Raw genomic sequence first — 21439 nt, 5'->3', positions numbered from 1 at the left:
CCAGGCTCCCCCTGGAGCTGGTAAATCTGGACAAGATGTCTGTGGAGAAGAGGAGGTGGAGAATGGAAACCTGAAGCGGAGGGGACAAATTCTCCACTGCAACCTCAGAAACGAGAGACCCCATAAGACAGTCATCCAGGTCGTCCATTGCAGTCATTTTGCAGGGCCAGATGATCTCTGAAGCCTCAGCCGAGAATCGGCCTCAGCAGAGGGAAGCGAGGAGGTCGAAGGATTTCCCCAATAGCCGTCTAGTCTAGCGTGCGCAGAGCACATCCTCCCCCATCACTCGTTGCCACGCTGCCCCTAGCGTGCTCCCCCCACCTTCCGGACACCAGGCGTCCTGGGACTCCAACCCAACCCTGCACAGACAGAAACCCCTTCTCACCCTATCCCGGGGCCAGAAGAGAGAGAGAGAGCGTTACTGATGAAAAAGCGGGCGCACACACGCCCCAAAACTGGAGAGGGGGTGGCGGGAGGGAGCAGGAGGAGGGGGCGGGGGCGGGCGGCCTCCGCCTGCGCCACGCTGTCGAATCCCCACTCCCTCCTCCCTAACTTCCTCCGCGCCCGACCGGCCCCCTCCACCCTGCGGGTGGCCCTCAGGGCACAAGGTGAAGCAGGGCTGGACAGCTCCTACTTTGATCTCCGGGCTCCCGTCCCCTCTACAGCTGCCCGGTGCCCGGAGATCGGCAAATGTGCCCACGTCGGTGTCTGCAGAGCGCTCCGACGTGTCCAAAAGTGTTTCCAAACTTGGAAAGGGCGGGGAAGAGAGGGGGGATGGGGAGGGCGGAGGTATGCAGACAGCGAGTCAGAGTTTCCCCCTTGAAAGCCTCAAAAGTGTCCACGTCCTCAAAAAGAATGGAACCAATTTAAGAAGCCAGCCCCGTGGCCACGTCCCTCCCCCCTTCGCTCCCTCCTCTGCGCCCCCGCAGTCTCCTCCCAGCTGTGGCTGCCCGGGCCCCCAGCCCCAGCCTTCCGATTGGTGGAGGCGCTTTTGGAGGCACCCTCGGGCCAGGGAAACTTTGGCCGTATAAATAGGGCAGATCCGGGCTTTATTATTTTAGCACCAAGGCGGCAGGAGGTTACAGCTAAGTTGGAGGTACTGGCCACGACTGCATGCCTGCGCCCGCCAGGTGATACCTCCGCCGGTGACCCAGGGGCTCTGCGACACAAGGAGTCTGCATGTCTAAGTGGTAGACATGCTCAGCTTTGTGGATACGCGGACTTTGTTGCTGCTTGCAGTAACTTCGTGCCTAGCAACATGCCAATGTAAGTGCCTTCGGCTTGCTTGGGGCAAACGGGGAAGAAAGGTTAGATGGGTGGGCACCCTGGTCGGAAGAAAGAAAACCTGGTACAGCTTGGAGGCAAGGCTCCCTGGCATGTGGAGAACCACCGGCATGGATGAAAACATGGAAATTATTTTAGAAAATGAAAACATAAAAGGCTCAACTCTCTCCAAAAGTTAGGGAACTTTTCTCTCAACTGAAAGTGAGTCTTAATTTGATCTGGGTCCTCTAATTAGCGAAGCTCAAAAAGCAGAAAGTCTTTTTCCTTAGGATGAGACATTAACAGGCCCCATAACTGCACTGATGCCCACCATGTAAAATCTGAGGCCTGCTTTAGAAAGCCCTTTAATTTCATAATATAAAACTCACCCCACTATGTAAATCTGGACTTTGGGCTTTTCTCTTCTGGGCGGTTTAAGGCTTGCCTGGATGAGGATGATAACTATGAGGCGCCCTCTGGAGGGAGGACAAGGAAAGCACAGAGGACCAGGCATTATGCTAATGGCATCCCCATGAGAGACTCTATGGGTTTACATATAGAGGTGACCTGCGTTTCTGATTGAAGCCGTTCCCAGTAGCTAGCCAGTGTATCCTGGGAAGGGAAATGGATGTTCCTTGGAATGGATACACTCTGAAGAGTGAGATTAGCTTCTCCACGTATTATCTGGTCATGGAAATGGTAACTTTATTTAATTAAAATATGTTCTACCTTTTGTTGAGCCTGAGAGTTACCTCTTTAACGTGTCCTCAGTGACAATCAGACACTCTGACCATAGCAAGTTGAGAAATATCAACACTGAGCTGAAACTCAAGAGACCGCGTTTTTTCCAATGACTTTGCCACTAATTTACCACGTGACCTCAGGCAAGTCAAACTGAGCCTTCTCTAAAATGCAGAATGGAGATTAGATGGACTCCAAGGCCACCTTCCAGACATAGGTTTTATGACCAGACTTCTATGTCAAGATAGAATGGAGAAAAGCAATCTATTTTTGTCTTGAAAATGGCTGTCTAGATACCAGACAAAGATACTGACTTGATGGGGTATGAGGGGTGTCTGGCCACACCCAACACTCCAGAAAGTTTGCTCCACCCACATGCCACGGTGTCTACCATTGCATCATTGTTGGTTCACTTTTGTATGTGTGTTTTCTCCCTTTGTCCACTTTTAGTATACACACTGTGGATACTAAGGAATAATTGTATTGAAGAAATTCATATTACCAATTTTTTTTTTTTATGAGATCTGAGGATAGGGGAAAGAGTTGGCTCCTAAAGAAATGATGAAAACAGACCTAGGAAAGTTTGAAGGTACAAAAGGCAACTCATCTCTGACCAACAGCCAACTACAGTCTGGAATAAAAGTTACCAAACACACATTTCTTCAAAATGGCTCAGTCTGAGTAATTAAAAGGCAAATTTCCAAAATCATAAGGACTTCTGTTAATCAAGTTTAGGCCTAATTATTCTTCCTACTGATGGATACAATGAAGTAAACATATCATTTTCCTAATTTAAAAGTAATTCTTATAAATTGCCCTTAAATGTCAGTGCTGGATGTGGTCCACCCTCCTGAATTGTGACTGTTGTAACAGATGTTCTCACTCCAAATGACACACTTCTTGGCCACCTAATTAAAGCAATTTTTAGGGGTGATTCATCTTGTTGCCAGCTTGGCCACCCTTACATCCTGTGTTAACCTATAATTTTTATACCATAGGAGAGGAATTCAGTCTTTAAGGACTTACAGCAATTATGGCAAAGGGGGGGGATATTACTTTAGTATGTTTTTCCCATTATTTCTCAAGATCTTTAATCCACAGTTTTTCCGTTTATACAGAGCAATTCCTTCCCAGGGACAAATGTGATACATATTGGCAAAATGACCTTACCTAATTTAAGTGAACCAATTTAAAGCAAAATTTCAGATGTCCAAATGACTCCATTTTCATAGTGACTAATTTGCAAATTAGACCTTTTCAAAAAGGACCTTAAGAATGGTATAAATTCAGTGAAATACTAAGTAAATTTTGTTTTAAAAAAAGTCTGTTTCGATAACATAGTTCCCTAAATTTTCCCTTTTTTAGATTTTTACATATCAAAAACTATCTAAACCATAAATTATTTCCTCATCAATGTACCCGTCTTACTCACATTCAGTGATTTACTTATGCAGTTTACTAACTTAATTACTACTCATTATAAATATCCTTCAGACACATTAATATTTAACAGCATTTATAAAATAGTAAATAATTAACAATTTAATTCAAAATATATTTACATATTAATATTGCAAACAAATACACTGCTGACCCCTGCCATACTTTTGACCTGCATAATTTCCAAGGCATTAGAATATTCTTAATAAAAAAGAAAAAACACTTGATCCTTTAATTGGATTAGTCAATTTTATAGACTAATATACCTATTTGTTAAGCACTGCTATGGATCGATGAAATAATTCTAATAATTATGTCCCTCTTTTTCTCTTTTCTCTACAGCTTTAGAAGAGGTGAGTAAAATAATTTTTAGAATTTGTTTTATATACACACACACACACACACACACACACTGAGATTACTGTGGTCACACTAATGTCTTCTCTGGGGAAGGAAGAGGAGGCTACATTGGTGTTGAACAACCTGGATTCCCAAGAAAATCATCAAGAGTTGTGGTAGTCAAACTTTTCTGGCTGCCTCGAAGGCATCCACCCCAATGTCCAAAATGGGCGGTGCTACTGAATAAGACCACCCTTATAAGAACACTCCTAAGAAACAGAATAAATAATCTAGTGGAAGTTTGGGTTTTAAGCATCCGCTACTACAAAGCAGGAGACTTCACAGAACTAAAGAATCTTTGTTATTCCCTTGGAATCATTTGCAAGACTATTACGAACAAATTCTTAGCTCGTGAATTGAATTTGAGGCATAATTACAGATAAGTATAAATTTTCGTTCTGAACATATTTTATTTAATTTATTGGTAAAATTTAAAATCAAACTTTGAAATATTTAAATAATGGTACGCACAGTGTATATACTCTGTAGATATATTTGTATACTACACAGAACTGGGAGCCATTTTTAAAAACACTAATGCAGTTTTCCCCCTAATAATTTCTTACTTATTCTTTTCTAGGCAACTGCAAGAAAGGTAAGAGTCTCATATTTTCCATAATATCTGAAATGATCAGAAAGAACTTCTAATTTAACTAAATTTATAGTAGACTACAGAAGGAAAATACTTTGTCAAGATTTTGCCCACATGAATATGCATTAGCTAAACCATAAAATAAAGTATCTTTGATGTTAAAGATAACCAAGCTTTATTATCTTCCAGAATTATCTCTAATTACACTGATATTATACAAACTGGTGATTTACATACTAAAGGAAAAAAAGACTTGTTTTAATTCTGGAGATGGAATGAGTATTATGTTAATTATAGTAGTAAATGCAAGTTTATTTTAAAGGGCTTTGACTATATAAATATACTGTTAACGATGTAACAAAATGGTAATTTTATCCACAGAAATCATATTTCTAAAAATAGTAGTTATAATATTGGCGTAGTGACTGGAGACTATAGCCTGTAGTCTCCCAGTTTAAAAACATCCCATGTCATTATAATAAAAACAAAATACTTTTTCTATTGTATTATGCCACTTTTATAGCTACTTTCTAATAATATTGTGTTTAGATCAGTCTTACTGACTAATTATTGTCAAGAATGCTTGCTCATTCACTGTTAATTGCTTAGACATTTATTATCGTGCTGTTTGTATCTTCCTTGTAGGGCCCAACTGGAGATAGAGGACCACGTGGAGAAAGGGTGTGTAATTTTTGTACTATTAAAAAGCTTTGAACCATATTTGAATAACTACATGTTAGAAACTACAGGAAACTTTCACAGTTTATAAGAACACTATATTTCTTATATCTGGTGGGGCATCCAGATATTTGCACCACCTTTTAAGTATATAATGTCCTACAGAAAAGGTGAATGAGCATTATTGTATATGAGCATTATTGTATATATATCAATAATTTTTTTTAGATCAAGACTATCCTTTTAGAAAGCAAAACTATTATAAGCAGCCATATTCTTTGCATGGTCTTTCTTTGTTTTCAGTTGACCTGTCCAACTCCTGTATAATGGAAATGTATCTACCTACCACCATACATCCTCTCTTTTCACATGTTTTGTTTGCTTTTCAAGTAAGATCTCTTACGTAGTCTGGTAATAGAAGTGAAACATCAGTCAACAACATGTTTCTGTGTAAATTCATAAATGTGCAAGTTAGGCTTACGATTTATTCATGAAATTCTTAGATCTCCCTGCTGTACTTATTTGGCATGTATAACTACATGCTTTTGCATTATATAACACGTTTGCCAGTGTATAAATACCTACATCTTATATGTGTTGGAAAGTACAGACTAAAATGTATTCCACTCAAACAATGTGTTAGAGGGGCGCCTGGGTGGCGCAGTCGGTTAAGCGTCCGACTTCAGCCAGGTCACGATCTCGCGGTCCGTGAGTTCGAGCCCCGCGTCGGGCTCTGGGCTGATGGCTCAGAGCCTGGAGCCTGTTTCTGATTCTGTGTCTCCCTCTCTCTCTGCCACTCCCCCGTTCATGCTCTGTCTCTCTCTGTCCCAAAAATAAATAAAAAACGTTGAAAAAAAAATTAAAAAAAAAAACAATGTGTTAGAAGTAGCAATTTGTCGGTAAATTATCTTAACAATGTAGATAGTGTTAATGGTAAGAAATCTGCAGGATTTTCTATCCTGTGATAAAGTGACTTTATTAATTGTGATATCAATTAATCTACTGTTCATACATAATATATCAAAACAATTGAATAAGTTCATCAGTCTGAAACTGACAATCAGTATACATGGTACATCGCTGTGCACTCTTTTCCGTATGAAGTTTATAGAATACTAAATTGTAGCTGTAATTTCCATCTTTATTTGAATACTGGAGCTCCATTATGCATTAATATTCAAATCCTGAGATAGCCCTCTTCCAGAGGAACTACTCTGTCTTGTGTCTTCTTTGTGTGCCAGTCAGTAAACCTCCTTCCAAGAAAGACCCATGTCATAAGTGAATTCCAATTAGTGACAAACAAATATGGCGTATCCCATTTCCTTACCACTTGCACGTTGAAAGAGCTGAACAACTGATCTTACCACATGTGTTCTTAGGTCTTGTTTTATATGTATAGATTTCTAAGGGATCTGTCTAACCCTGACCTAATTCACTTTTTACAAAACAGGGTCCACCAGGCCCACCAGGCAGAGATGGTGACGACGGTATCCCAGGCCCTCCTGGCCCACCTGGTCCTCCTGGCCCCCCTGGTCTTGGCGGGGTAAGGTGTCTTAAGCACTACTAACTTTTAGCTAACTTTAGTTTTGTTATACCTCTATTGGAAGAAGGCCCATTGTGGAAGTTATTTTTTAGCAGTTAAGGGAGAGTCTACTATTTGAATATTAGTACATTTTATTTCATTTCTTTGGTTTCTTCATTCAAGATTTTGCTTTGCCTGTTCTCTTTGTGAGCCCTTGTCAATTACAGGACTGGTCTTTGTGTTCACTGAAGGTAGCTGCAGTCCTCACAACTATTATTTAATTTGGGGATTTAATATCTTTCATCAGTAGGGCACAAATAAGAGGTGTTGCATTATTAAAGAGTTTGATTAGATTGAATTATAAGTGAAATCCCTGATCTTCAGCAATTTCACAAACATCCTACTCTTTTTATTCTCCTTGGCTTGAAGTCTGCTGAACCAACATTCAAAGTAGTTTTAGGTTTAATTTGCTTGAAACTAATTTAAGAAAAGTACATTTCCCTTTTTCATTAATATCTTCCTTTAGCTTTATGTCTTTAACAATGGTATGAGTGCCAAATGGCCTCACTGCAGGAAGGAAAACATATTTGCTTAATTGGTTAGCACTATGAATCAGAAGCCTGATTCTAATACCCAACTGTATGCCAGTAAAATAAGACCTTTCTCCCCCAAAAGATCTTATTATGATTGCTTATCTACTGAGTGCATTAAAAAGCACCTTCTTTAATAGATCTACTACTATAAGAGAGATCTTTAACAGTAAAGTTATTACTGTGAACTATTTTTTAAAAGTTTAATCTTCCAAGGGGCATTTTAATTTAATTTTCCTCTAAACTTGAAAACTCGTTTTTGAAACTCAAGCATGAAAAAGGTCTCTTAGTCACTTTGGGTAGTTCTGGAGGAGCTGGCAAACAGGTGAAAATACAAAGGTGACCTCTTGTTCTCTGTGTAATTTATCAGGGATCCCCAGTGGCTTAAAGTGTAGAAGGCTCCCCTTTCTCAGTGTAGAGGTTTTAGGGGGTGGGAACAGGGGAGGGGTGATGGACAGAGAGGGAAAGGGTTTGGAAAATAAGGTAGGGAAGCTTCCCACTTCAAACCAGGTGTGGACTAAATTTTTTTAAACTTGTATTTTTTTCCTCACTTTTTAGGAACTTCATTCAATATGGAATTATAAACTAACAACTATATAAAAATATTGCTCCCTTTTAAACAATAATGTAAAAATCTTCACAAGTAGAATGAGAAAGTGAACTATAGGGCCGGTATTTATAATGTATATAATTTTTTTTTTTCCTCTCTAGAACTTTGCGGCTCAGTATGACCCTGGAAAAGGAGTTGGCCTTGGCCCTGGACCAATGGTATGCTTATCTCTTTTTATCTTAACCAAAACAAAAAGAATTTGTTTTTCATGTTAAAAATTTCATATTGCCATTTCCTTAGCTCCCGAGGTTAACACTTAATACTTAGATCAGATAGAAGCAGCAATTCCTTTTGTATTCAAATGTATAATAATCTGAGCCTAGATTCAGGGTTCACTTTTCTCTACAAACATGTTTCCAATGTGTAAATAATCTCTGGACATAGTAACCATAACTTAGGTAAATCAATTTAATTCAAAAGAGTGATCACTCTGATTAATTTTTTTACATCCTTTGACCTTGCTCAGAATTTAAAAATTTTTTTTTTCCAACGTTTATTTATTTTTGGGACAGAGAGAGACAGAGCATGAACGGGGGAAGGGCAGAGAGAGAGGGAGACACAGAATCAGAAACAGGCTCCAGGCTCTGAGCCATCAGCCCAGAGCCCGACGCAGGGCTCGAACTCCCGGACCGCGAGATCGTGACCTGGCTGAAGTCGGACGCTTAACCGACTGCGCCACCCAGGCGCCCCTTAAGCAACCCGTAGAGGCACGGACCTATTAAGTTCTATAAACTTGCTGGAAAGGAGCAACAAGTTCTAGTCCATCCTGTTTGTTCTATAGCAAGAGAGTTTAAGCCCTTTCCCTTTAAGGCCATGGAAGTGGTTAATGGCAGAATTAGAATGTATGATAATCAACGACATCATGTCTCATGTATCTAGTACTTGAATGAAACATCAATTTATTCAACAATATTTATCAGATGCCTTCAATGAGCCCCAAACTGTATTACGCACTAGGGATGCAACAATGAATATGACAGAATCTCTCCCTCCCTCAAGGAGTTAACAATACAGGAAATGTTTCTTTTTATACCTTTCAATAAAAATACCCTTTTTAGTCTATTAACTATAAACCAATATAGAAGAGAATTTGAGTGCAATTTAGCATTCATATCACTCAGCACACACAGTTAGCAACATATCCATAATTTGAGTAACATCTAGAAAAGTGTCTATATGATTATGATGATGATGGTCTATCTCTAACAAGTGAACCTTCCAACAAGCATTAGTGAGATGTGTTAGCAAAAGGATGATATGAGCATGCAAAATATATACTAGTATGTATAAAATAAAGGAAAAAATTGCTGGAACTAAAAATATTAAGTTGATTAAACACTACAGTTTAAAGTTAATATCGTCTTTAAAATATAAATTTTACCTGGACGATGCATTCGGTGCTCTATCTTCAAAAGAAGATGTTTGGCTGGACCTAATGGTCCGTAATAAGCTAATACACTATAAGGGCAAGATAATATTTTCTGTAAATTAAAACTCTCACTTGAGAAGTAATGTGCCTTTAATTGATGATTTCCAATTTCCTGCTTTGTCCTGGTAATTTAAAACATCCATATGTGAAATGAAGAAGTAGAGATTTTCTTTGGCTTTGTTTATATTGGATATTTGAAATTAGCCATTTTAGCTAATGCTGGACATTAGTCAGTTTTAAAGCAGTACCTATGTCTCAAGAAGAATCTAAAGGGGAAAAAAGTAAAACACTAATAAAAAAAAAAAAAGCCTGCATAAGCCCAGAAAATTAATATGGATTTCAGATTCCCCTGACTTTGGAACCTTCTCTGGGGGGCATAAAACAGTGTGTTTTACTTTTAAATATCAGTGAAATATAATTTAAGCTTTCACATCCACACAGTCACAGACATATGTAATCAACAGATATGTGGCTCACAAATAAGAAGATAGGCAGCAATAAAGTATTAAAATAATTTTCCATGTTGGAAAATCAATAACTATAAAACCCCACAGGGTTCTTCTCTGAATTAATGAGTAATCATGGTCCGTCTCACAGCCCCCGCAAAATAAACTACCTTTTATGTAAATGAAATTGTTGCAAATACGCAGAAAAATGAATAAATATAATTAAAAATTCATGGCGTCAAAAAAAATTATTTTTAACGTGTACCTAAACAATCATTTTGATTGAAAAGTGACAGTTTCTTTTAATGTAGAAGCAATTTCTAAAAGCAAACAATTCTTATAATTAAGATGATGTGCTTTTTAATAAAATCTGTATTATTTCACCCTAGGCATTCATGCAGTGGGGCAGACTTTCCTGTAGAGCCCCCATCGTTGACGTGTCACGAATAAATTGCCCTAGACTTGTCTATGCAATATTTTCAGCGTGAAGGAGCTGGCCCCTACAGGAGAGCTTGCCCAGGCATTCATTACTGCACCGGGGAGTCAAGAATGTGGAGCTAGCTCCCAAACTAGTAATGCTGCTTGACTCTACTTGTGTGCTGCAGAATAAGAACAAAAACAACAATCTGCCATTACTGCGGGCCACAGTTTCAGGAATAATATTAGATCCTTCCAGGAGGATGTTTCAGTAATATTTTCTTTTTCCTTCACCCCTCACTACATCCCCTTTTGTTTGACGTTTTCATCGGTCACCAACAGCCCTTAAAGGAGCTATAAGGCTCTATAAGGAACCTCCCTCTAATCATTAAGAAGGGCTTTTAATCCTTTTCAATTTATGCCTCTTGTGCCAATAAGCATATCAATTTCCTAGCTGGATATGACATGCAGAAGTGACATATGATCGAGGGAATCCAAATGGAAAGGCTTCGCCAGCTGCATAGAAGGCGGTCGTGTATTCTATACTGTGCAGAGACGGATCCGCTTCATGGCATTAGAACCACCTCAATATGCCCAATTGTGTGCGACCGTCAGGAACCAGTGGTCACCCATCCAACTGGGTTCTGATGATCTGGGTTAGGAGAAGAAGTGAGAGCAAAGGCAGAGAAATCGTGGAGGAAACGTGGGTCCTTAAGAGCTTCTTTGGGAGAAACAAAAACTATGAAATAAAACCAGGATAGTTCTCTTCATCTGTCCATCACAAAATGTCTATGGCAATACTGTACTATCCTATCTAGCCCAAACCAAAGCCATGAGAACTTATCAGTGCTATGTTTTTCCTCTTTACAGGGTTTGATGGGACCTAGAGGGCCTCCTGGTGCATCTGGAGCTCCTGTAAGTACTGGAAGCTAGTAATCTCTCTCAGGCAAAAAGACAGAATTAAACAAAGGTGCGGAGCATGACATCTCTGTTTTCTTTTAGGGTCCTCAAGGTTTCCAAGGACCTGCTGGTGAGCCTGGTGAGCCTGGTCAAACTGTGAGTACATTTTTCCCCTTTGTGGTAAAGATTTTTTTTTAAGAAGTTTATTGATGTAACCTTGACGAAATGATTGGTCTCTCCTTAGGGTCCCGCGGGTGCTCGTGGTCCACCTGGGCCTCCTGGCAAGGCTGGTGAGGATGTAAGTATTTACTCATGAGCACTTGCAAAATGCCATTTAAATACTGCCTCAACAAGAATTTCTGGATTCAAATGAAGTATTTTGCCAAAAGCTGAATATGCCTGATATAACTCTCCCCATCTGGAAAACATTACTTTAATGAAATCTTAATTTGTTTGTATTTAAGGGAATTAGTTGTTAATTAAATATATATTTGGACCCACATTTTTATATGATGCCTTTTCCGCCTATTTTAAAAACCAAGATGTTCCAACTTCCATCTGATGGCTTAGCAAGAAAAGCAGCTAACCTAACTATGATGTTTTCATGTTTTAGGGTCACCCTGGAAAACCTGGACGACCTGGTGAGAGAGGAGTTGTTGGACCACAGGTAAGATTTATTAGCCCAGTGTATACAGTCCAGACATCAGAAGCATCTCACATATAAGACAGTTGGTAAAACTGGAATCAGTCTAAATGGCCACATAGATGTTTGAACGCATGCACCACTCACTGAAGGCATCTGACAAATCAAGGAGCCTAGTTAAGGATGCATACAGTTTTTATTAATGCAAATAATGTCGTCTTAATGATAGCAAGCATACTATAAACTAAATCATGTTTTGTACAAATACCATAGTATTAGTTACTCAAATTAGAGCAAGTTAATTTGCTGATCTGTGCTTTAAAAATATCCCAGCCATTGATTCCAAGCTTGAACTTCCATGAGAAGAAGTACTTTGGAGGGAAGAAATCATTGTTTTTTAATTGAGAACGAAAACATTTACCTTCTTCTGTGTTTCTTTTTAAGGGTGCTCGTGGTTTCCCTGGGACTCCTGGACTTCCCGGCTTCAAGGGCATTAGGGTGAGCACATTCTTGACCCAGAGGAAAGAAAATGTTGATTATTTTTAGGAAAAACCTCAACTATATTTAAACTCCTGGGTGACACATACTTGCTTCCAAATTCCTGGAATTCACCAGAGTGAAGAGAGTGAGAGAAGAGGTCGGATGGCTGGGAAGTACAGTGGGGTATAGTTTTTTCAGTCTGTCCGCAGCTTCCAAGAAATGAGGATCCCTACAGAGAAAATTGTGTAAAAGGCATATGACTTAAGAGGTGTTTATAACCATCTGAAGATCGTAAAATGATTAAAGATGAAAAGAATGTGAGAGCTCATCTAGTTCTATATCCTTCCCTTTCAAGCACAGGGAGGTTTAGCGACTTACCTGGGGAAACGGAGCAAGTTTGCTGGGCCCTGGACACATTGTACTGAAGCGGTCACCAGATTCACCCAGGAGGTTTGGATTTGACCAAGCACTATAATGAAACGGAATTTTAATCATAAGAATTTGCATTTCAGGGACACAATGGTCTGGATGGATTGAAGGGACAGCCTGGTGCTCCAGGTGTGAAGGTAAGTACCAAACCAGAAGCATTGTTTTTAAAACAATTGACTGTAATTCCCCATCACCATCAGAAAGTATATTTTTACAGAAGACTACTCATATTCCAAAGAGAATCTTATTTCCCCCTCAGTACTTCAGAGCCCTTAATGGTGAGGATACAGGATTCTGTGACAAAAGGCCAATTATTAATAATATTTATTTAATTTAATATCTATTAAACAGTTGAGATAAAAATGTCAATAGTTTCTTCCTCCATTTCCTCTCCTCCTGTAATTTCACCCGACCTCTGCAGCCAAAATAAAAGTAAATAAACATAAAATCAGATATTAGAACGCCATGTTATTTTAAACTGTAAATTCTCCTTTGCCATGCACAAATTAGATAGGTACATTCATGTCACAATCCACTTTTCAACCTCTTTCCTGTGATTTATCTGTGCACACTCAAAAAATTTTTAATTAGGTAATTAAAGTCTCAGAAGTGTGTTATCTCTTGGCTAGGCTCTTCTCTGACAGCGCTTTCAACTATAAAATGTTCTCTCTCCTATTAAGGAGATAATGTGATATTAAAGTGAATACCAACGTAATTACAAATTAATGAGTGACGAATACTAGCGGGACCAGAAATGAACGTGAATATGGAGAGTCTGCTCTAACTTTCCAGCTGCCACACAAATGGATAAGGTCAAACTCATTCTCCCTAGGGCCAAATGTAATAGCTCAGACTACTAGTCTCAGCATCATCAAATGTTAGAGCCACAGCGAGCTTTGGAGACCCCCTCACTTTGCAGATGAGGGAAACTGAGGCTTAGAGAGAACGAGTGGCTCACCCAGAGTCACACATCCAGTAGTTAGAAGGCCTTAGGCTAAAATCCTTACCTCTCATTTGCGCTTATTCCCAAAGAATACACTTCACCTAGAATCCTAGAAATGAAGGGTCCTTAAAGGGTCTCTCAAACCTGTGTCTTCTATATCTTCATCAGATTATTTAGAAAGAAAGTTTCTTTACATGTACCATTTTATTAAATTACTGCTCCCCCTCCCACCGTGCTTTTTACTCAAGAGTATAGGTTGGAAATAAATAAGATAGCTCTGAAAAATATTATGAAGCTTTAAATTTCCATGCATATTTTACAAAAAGGAAAATATTCAGTGTTTAAAATAACTTTAGGGACGCCTGGGTGGTTCAGTCAGTTAAGCGTCCGACTCTTGATTTCAGCTTAGGTCATGATCCTGTGGTTTATGGGTTTGAGCCCCATGTCGGGCTCTACACTGACACTGTGGAACCTGCTTGGGATTCTCTCTCTCCCTCTATCTGCCCTCCCCTCCCCCACCAAAGTAAATAAATAAAATTAAATTAAAAAAATAACTTTAAAGAGGGTAAATATGATTCTATTGAAAGCAGTTTATCCTCTGCCATCTCTTTTTATGATATTATTCCTGGTAAATAGGCCTAGTCGAAATGATATCCAAAGTCTAAGGAGAAATATTAGAGCTAGGGTAAATAACCCTCAAGTAACCACATGTCCCTAGTACTGTGATATTTGGTATTATCTAAATAAAAACATAAATTTTAGAAATTTAAAAAAATTTATGTGATTGGCATAATTGAGAAGCAGTCTACATGTTTCAAAATATATAAATGGTTCAAATTAAAATAAGAGGGTAAAAATTACCCGATCAGAAAAAAAAAATAATCAATACCTGTAATGAACAAAATCCCAATCCTTCTTTTCCATGTAGGGTGAACCTGGCGCCCCTGGTGAAAATGGAACTCCAGGTCAAACAGTAAGTTATTGATTACTTGATTGTAAATCTAAATGTGTACACTCTTTGCAAGCTGGAACTTCTTTAATGTTTTTGCTAATTACCATTTCCCTCGGCATTGTATTCTTTGATATTTTTCTAATAACTTTCTGCATACTTAATTGAAATCCATTACCTTTTAGTTGGAATTAGAACAAGACCTAGTTATTTCTAGTGGATTCTTACGCATGTTGGAAATTGGACGAAGCAAATTATGCCTGTGACATTTTTTAAATTAGCATTCTGGATTTCATTGAAAATATTTCTGCTTCTAGGGAGCTCGTGGGCTTCCTGGTGAGAGAGGACGTGTCGGTGCCCCTGGCCCAGCTGTGAGTATTTCCAATTTTGTCCCTTTTTATCCTTTTAAATAGTCTTCTAACAACTGCTGTTTAACTTTTCCTCTTGACTTTTTCTCCTTATTTTCTTCATAGGGTGCCCGTGGAAGTGATGGAAGTGTGGGTCCTGTGGGTCCTGCTGTAAGTTTTGACACTGAAGAATTTGGAAGGGGTTGAGAGTGTGGGATGGGAACTATCTTCTTTATTAATTTGTAAAATGACACCATTTTAGACCCCTTACCAAATGTTCTAGGAGGTCTTCTGGAAGTTCTCTTTATAAGTACTAGTATCCCTAGGGCTTTTCATTGATGCACAAAGTAAAATCTACCTCACCTTGGATACCTTGAATGTCTTCCCTTTGATATTAATGACAACAGACTAGCTGTCACTTTTCTCTTTGCCGGTAGGAACCAGCCACTCTGAGCCACTTCAATCTTCTAGCCTCATTGTATTGTTAATTTACTGGGAGGAAGTTTCTTACCATATTCTACTTTGATTTCAGGGTCCCATTGGGTCTGCTGGCCCTCCAGGCTTCCCAGGTGCTCCTGGCCCCAAGGTAAAAACACTGGTGACCATTGTCATTACCTTGATAAACTTCTTATTGTGATGTGAAAGACACAGACTGTGTTTGCAGATAGGTAATTACAGAACAGGTAACTTAATGAGTCGCCCTTTCCAAATGGATATAGAATGGCTACTTTTCTCACTCCAAGCATGAAATAGATCATGTCTCTATACTTGAGCCCAAGAACATAGATATAAAAGCCAACATGGAGGTTTATTTTATGGGACCCCTCTGAAATAGACTCCCAAACTAGTCAGGACTGACTAGCTGAGAAACAGTCTCCAACGCAGAGAGACAGAGGTAGGTGACGATGATAGCCAAGATGGGAGAACTAGACCAGGAAAACAGGCACCCAAATCCAAATCTGTGGTACCAAACCAGGTAAGGGAAATGATAGCGGTTCTGAAGAAAGTTCATGAAACTTGGTGTCCTAAAAATGGAGATCCGCTGTTTCGTTATTCGCAGACTAATGCCTCAGTGTCATTCCTTCTTTTAGGGTGAACTTGGACCTGTCGGTAATCCTGGTCCTGCTGGTCCCGCGGGTCCCCGTGGTGAAATGGGTCTTCCAGGTGTTTCTGGCCCTGTTGGACCTCCTGTAAGTAGTCATTGTCATTAACCTCAGGGAGTGGAAGAAAGCCAAAAGAGTGAAGGTGGGGTCAGAGAAGAATGGAAAATACTCCTATTAACTGATATCCTTCTCCCTTCAAAAATTTTTCTTCGTAGGGTAACCCTGGAGCCAACGGCCTGACTGGTGCGAAGGGTGCTGCTGTGAGTATATGGCTATTACGTGCTGCTCTGCTTTTAAAGGCACTTTAAAGAGCACCACCTCATCTGCCAATCATCTTATGATGGGTCACCCTGCATTCTCTTCACAGGGCTTGCCCGGTGTTGCTGGGGCACCTGGCCTCCCTGGACCCCGTGGTATTCCCGGCCCTGTTGGTGCTGCTGGCGCTACTGGTGCCAGAGGACTCGTTGTAAGTGATCGTGGCCACAGCTTCCATCATCCTGAAATATTAGCTCTGCCATCATCTTGTCACCATCTAGACTTCCTCTTGTGGATTTATCGTTTTTATGTTTCCTTTTCTTAGCATTTTTAGTTTGCGTTTCTTCTATGAGTGCATGTACATGTATGTTCTGTATGTCCATCTGTCTCTCTCTCTCTCTCTCTCTGTCACACACACACACACACCCTCCCGCTCTCCTAGAACATTACACAAAGGTCAGTGAGGTACATTTCTATTATCAGCCTTGTCCTTTCAACTAAGCCATTCCCCTATAAGCTTTTCCAATATGAATTGGACACATTTCTTACAGAACCTGAACTTCTCTTTACCTTGATCCATGAACATTCCAAGATGCTTGTCTGTAAAAGAGTTGTGACAAATGTTTGTCATTTGACCACTGTTTTGTAATGAACCCTAGGGTGAACCTGGTCCAGCTGGTTCCAAAGGAGAGAGTGGCAACAAGGGTGAGCCTGTAAGTAATTCTATAATTACAATTTGATGGGTTTGTTACTTTTTCAATCCAAAAAGTAATACTTCTGCTTTTTTAAAAAAGTTATTATTTTTCTCTGCGTGGATTTGACATAAAAATGATTTTTTTTCTACTCCCTCCTCTTTTGCTTTTTCCATGAAACAGGGCTCTGCTGGTCCTCAAGGTCCTCCTGGTCCCAGTGGTGAAGAAGGAAAGAGAGGCCCCAATGGTGAAGCTGGATCTGCTGGCCCCTCTGGGCCTCCTGGGCTGAGAGTAGGTTCCAGATGCTCTTGACACCCAGGCACACCAGAGGGCTAGAACACCCTTTCATTGGAAATTGGTCAGAATGACTGAGGGAGCATCTGCTCTCCATCTGCTTTTCTAGATCAGTGACTCAGTCTGGTCTGGGAACAGGATTGACCTACTGTTGTAGAATGTCTCCTGCACACATCCCTCTGGGGTTCGGGTGAAATTTTTTGGCTTGGCCTGTGTTGGTCTCTCTCCCTTAAGGGCATCACGGTTTCTCGCATGCATGCCATATTTCTGTGAACACTGCCCTGTTGGATTCTAGGATTTTCTCTGACTCTTGCTGTTTCATGTACTCCCTCACAGGGAAGTCCTGGTTCTCGTGGTCTCCCTGGAGCTGATGGCAGAGCCGGTGTTATGGTAAGCTGTCCATTCCTCACTCCCAGGGAGAGAATTCGGTGGGTGTGTCCCCCGCCTGAGCACCCTTCTCTCCCTCTTCTGTTGAACAGGGCCCTCCTGGCCCCCGTGGTGCTACTGGCCCTGCTGGTGTCCGAGGCCCCAATGGAGATGCTGGTCGCCCTGGAGAGCCCGGCCTCATGGGACCCCGAGTAAGTTTCAGAAAGATTCTGAGTGAGTCACACCTGGCACCGTTTCCTTTTTTAAAGGGATGAGTAATATCAGAAGACGACAATAAAAAAATCATCAAACGTAAATCTGCTAGTAGATTTGCTGATGGTTGCCTTTTTAACGTAACTTTATCAGCATCCAGAGATACTTTTACGAATCTGGTTAGTTTGTAAATTTCTTATTTACTGCTTGATACAATGGCCAGGAGGTTTTGGAAAAATAGATTGATTTTAATATATCCAAATTAGGTTGGTTCTCCTATCAGCATGAATCTTGTATCTCAATTTGTGAGTTTTATATAAGGTGTTCATGAAACGTATTAGGACTATACATTATCAGTGTATTAGATTCATAAGTGAAATCATTTTTCCAGCAATCACAAAATGCTGTAATGTATTCAGCATCACACTAGCCACAGAGAAATGACCTTTAGATTCGTAGACACTCTAATCCATAGCAATAGAGTGATTTTTTTGCCTCCATTATCTCTTATGGATGAATATCATCTGTAATTGTACCATAAACAAGTAATAAAGACACCAAATATAGCAATAAAAAATCCACTTTGAAAATTGCTGACTAAAAGTATTTGTTTTTCTGTTATGAGGTAAATAACACGATACATTTTGCCCCTATAGTATGGTGCTTAACACTTTCTTGAGATATCTGTAAATGAATCACTTGCACTAAAATCCAATAAAAGGAAAGGCATAAAAGATAGAAAGAAGAAAGATTTCAGAGCTCTTTCCATACCTCCCAGTGATTTACCCTAGGCAACAAACAAGAAGTCAGGGGGAAAATGCTTTTGTGAGATTTTAATGAATTGGAGCCTTGAGTATGTGCGTTAAAGTGCCAACATGAAAGCATCCTCATTTATTTTATAGGGTTTTCCTGGTGCCCCTGGAAATGTTGGCCCAGCTGGCAAAGAAGGTCCCATGGTAAGAACTGCTCATTTTCCATTATATTTTCAAGGACACTTATTGCACCCTTATCAAGTCTATTCTGTGGCTTCTTTATACATGAACACACAGAAAATAAATATCAGCCACATACATCATCTGGGAATGCAAAGTATTAGATTGTAATTATGGAGTCCAAATGAACGCAGGACTGAAAGGAGAGAAGGAAAGAGAAAAACATGGCAGGGAAAATTGAAGAGGGTGACAGGGGTACGGGAAGGGAGGGGAAGGGAGGAATTGTGTACATATGAGATTGACTTGGCCGTGTGTGTACTGACATCCTATTTAGAAAAGGAAAATAGAGGGGCGCCTGGGTGGCGCAGTCGGTTAAGCGTCCGACTTCAGCCAGGTCACGATCTCGCGGTCCGTGGGTTCGAGCCCCGCGTCGGGCTCTGGGCTGATGATGGCCCAGAGCCTGGAGCCTGTTTCCGATTCTGTGTCTCCCTCTCTCTCTGCCCCTCCCCCGTTCGTGCTCTGTCTCTCTCTGTCCCAAAAATAAAATAAAAGTTGAAAAAAAAAATTTAAAAAAAAGAAAAGGAAAATAGATTCATAATTTATTGACACTTTATACCAGGAAGCTGTTTGCATTCAGAAAATGATTCTGTTGCATCCCATGGCAGCATCACAAGTTTGAGGTTGTGAGGCCCTGTTGATGCCGAATGAACTTTAAATAAACTCTGCTTTCAGGGCCTCCCTGGCATTGATGGCCGGCCTGGACCAATTGGCCCAGCTGGAGCAAGAGGAGAGCCTGGCAACATCGGATTCCCTGGCCCCAAAGGCCCCACTGTAAGAACGCCACACTCTCTTCTCCTTCGGCACTTCTTTGCCACATTTCACCAAAACTCTATTTTCTCTCCTGCCCTCAGTCCACTCTACCTCAAGGGGGCCAGGGGGAGGTCCCTTTCAACACAAGAAAACAGCAAGCCACTTACCACATTAATAATTGATCTCCAATATGTCACTGCACACCTGATGGAAACCTATCTCCTGAGTCTATGCCTCTGCAAACACAGGTGGACCTTATTGTACTTGGACTTGCAAGAAGATGGATCACGCCCCAGCTAACAGAATTCAAAGACTAGGAACCTTAGAAAACAATCAAGCAAGAAATTAACATTTCAAAATTTTCATGGTTAATTTGACATTAAATGTGTACTTTTTTCATGTTTGTTATAGGGTGATCCAGGCAAAAATGGTGATAAAGGTCATGCTGGTCTTGCCGGTGCTCGGGTAGGTGCCAACTTCTGCCTGTAGCTGCCCACATAGTACCCGCTTAGGAAACACAGAGCCTTTGAGGCCACCTGATTTAATTCTGGCATTTTCTTTTCAAAATGGCATCCCCAAGGATCCTTTTGCCATCAAAAAATGTCTTTTTTTTTTTTTTAACTGCACTTACAAAGCAGTGAGCTGTAATGAATCAGAATGTATACTAGGTCAAAAATATTTATGGATGCATTTGATTTTAATTTATTTTATGGTTAAAGAGCTATGCATATGCTAGTAGCATTCTCTGGCCTTCATAAATTGCCCTCCATCCGTGGACTTCCCACAAGCCATTTCAAAAGTTAGTACTTGGGCAGGGGACCCACAATGAGTCATTCTAAGATGATAAGCTTTGAAGAAGTAATGCGTGAGGCTTTGAGGCTTCTTAAACTGTCTCACTGGTAATTCTGAGCCTCTCTGTGAAACTTTCCAGGGTGCTCCAGGTCCTGACGGAAACAATGGTGCTCAGGGACCCCCTGGACCACAAGTGAGTGTTTCTTCCATTCTTGTTCTTTGCTGCCCTACAACAAATCCAGTCCTGCAAAATGACCATCTCATTTTTCCAGTCCAAGAGTTCTATAGGTAGACAGCAGTGGTGGCATACACCTCTATTCATGCTATCTTGCCTATCACTTTCAGGGTGTCCAAGGTGGAAAAGGTGAACAGGGTCCCGCTGGTCCTCCAGGCTTCCAGGTAAGTCAATTAAAACATACAGAATACTGCCTCTGGTCAGACTATCCAGCTACAAATCACCATAGCACTCCCCCCACCACACAGAACCTGATTTCAGAACTGTAAAGTTAAATGAAAATTCACTTTTTCAAGGCAAACTTTTGTGTAATGCTGTAATAACACGCAATAGGTGGCGATCATGTCGCTATCAGTATCCAGAAAAACCCAATTATTAGCATCCTGTGAATGTAGCCAGAAGATTGAGATTTGTGGTTTGTTTGTTTGTTTGTTTTTTCCTAGGGTCTGCCTGGCCCTGCAGGTACAGCTGGTGAAGTTGGCAAACCAGGAGAAAGGGTGAGTAAAACAAGTGCTAGTAGACTTACCTGAAGTTGGGACTTTTCCCCCTTGTAATGCCCTCCTGCAGTGCGATTATAATAGGCAAAAAGAACCTTCTTATTTCACATGTTAATGATAGTGTTCTGCCTACCTGGGTACTTTGGAGAGACTAAACCAACTTACTCATTTTTGTTGGAATAATGAATCCTTCGTTTTAAAGACTGAATGAAACACTGCATTATGGAAGTAAAATGTACCAATGAACATTCCATTTAATAGCCTTACTTTTTGTATTGTTCATGGTAACGTTAACATGCAAATTATTTCCTTTCCCATAGCAAAAAAGTAAATGCGCTGATTTTCCATCAAACTAGACCCTGAAAAATTGCGTTTAATATTTTTCTTGGCATTCAGACATGACACTGCTAGCCACAATCAGGGCATGAATTC

At 40.3% G+C, this 21439-nt stretch overlaps 1 protein-coding gene across 2 annotated transcripts in view; it reads left to right on the top strand.

The window, feature by feature from the left end:
- Window positions 1-1046: 1046 nt before the first annotated feature.
- Window positions 1047-21439, top strand: part of COL1A2 (collagen type I alpha 2 chain) — a 36580-nt gene continuing 16187 nt past the window's right edge. The window contains exons 1-29 of one of the 2 annotated variants that reach the window (XM_040472651.1): window positions 1047-1266; window positions 3787-3797; window positions 4424-4438; window positions 5081-5116; window positions 6564-6656; window positions 7937-7993; window positions 10998-11042; window positions 11130-11183; window positions 11272-11325; window positions 11641-11694; window positions 12115-12168; window positions 12663-12716; window positions 14451-14495; window positions 14789-14842; window positions 14945-14989; window positions 15351-15404; window positions 15910-16008; window positions 16137-16181; window positions 16289-16387; window positions 16836-16889; window positions 17052-17159; window positions 17499-17552; window positions 17642-17740; window positions 18644-18697; window positions 19406-19504; window positions 19895-19948; window positions 20415-20468; window positions 20621-20674; window positions 20954-21007. In XM_040472651.1, the coding sequence (XP_040328585.1) occupies window positions 1197-1266; window positions 3787-3797; window positions 4424-4438; window positions 5081-5116; window positions 6564-6656; window positions 7937-7993; window positions 10998-11042; window positions 11130-11183; window positions 11272-11325; window positions 11641-11694; window positions 12115-12168; window positions 12663-12716; window positions 14451-14495; window positions 14789-14842; window positions 14945-14989; window positions 15351-15404; window positions 15910-16008; window positions 16137-16181; window positions 16289-16387; window positions 16836-16889; window positions 17052-17159; window positions 17499-17552; window positions 17642-17740; window positions 18644-18697; window positions 19406-19504; window positions 19895-19948; window positions 20415-20468; window positions 20621-20674; window positions 20954-21007 (1722 nt within the window). In that variant the 5' untranslated portion in view covers window positions 1047-1196. The remainder of the gene's footprint in view (window positions 1267-3786; window positions 3798-4423; window positions 4439-5080; window positions 5117-6563; window positions 6657-7936; window positions 7994-10997; window positions 11043-11129; window positions 11184-11271; window positions 11326-11640; window positions 11695-12114; window positions 12169-12662; window positions 12717-14450; window positions 14496-14788; window positions 14843-14944; window positions 14990-15350; window positions 15405-15909; window positions 16009-16136; window positions 16182-16288; window positions 16388-16835; window positions 16890-17051; window positions 17160-17498; window positions 17553-17641; window positions 17741-18643; window positions 18698-19405; window positions 19505-19894; window positions 19949-20414; window positions 20469-20620; window positions 20675-20953; window positions 21008-21439) is intronic. The other variant, XM_040472652.1, reaches the window with a different exon arrangement.

This window comes from Herpailurus yagouaroundi, unplaced genomic scaffold, assembly GCF_014898765.1.
Source record: "Herpailurus yagouaroundi ecotype Mexico unplaced genomic scaffold, PumYag 100, whole genome shotgun sequence".
NCBI lineage: Eukaryota > Metazoa > Chordata > Mammalia > Carnivora > Felidae > Herpailurus > Herpailurus yagouaroundi.
Note: the sequence above shows the minus strand (reverse complement) of the source record. Positions and strands in the feature narration are given on the sequence as shown.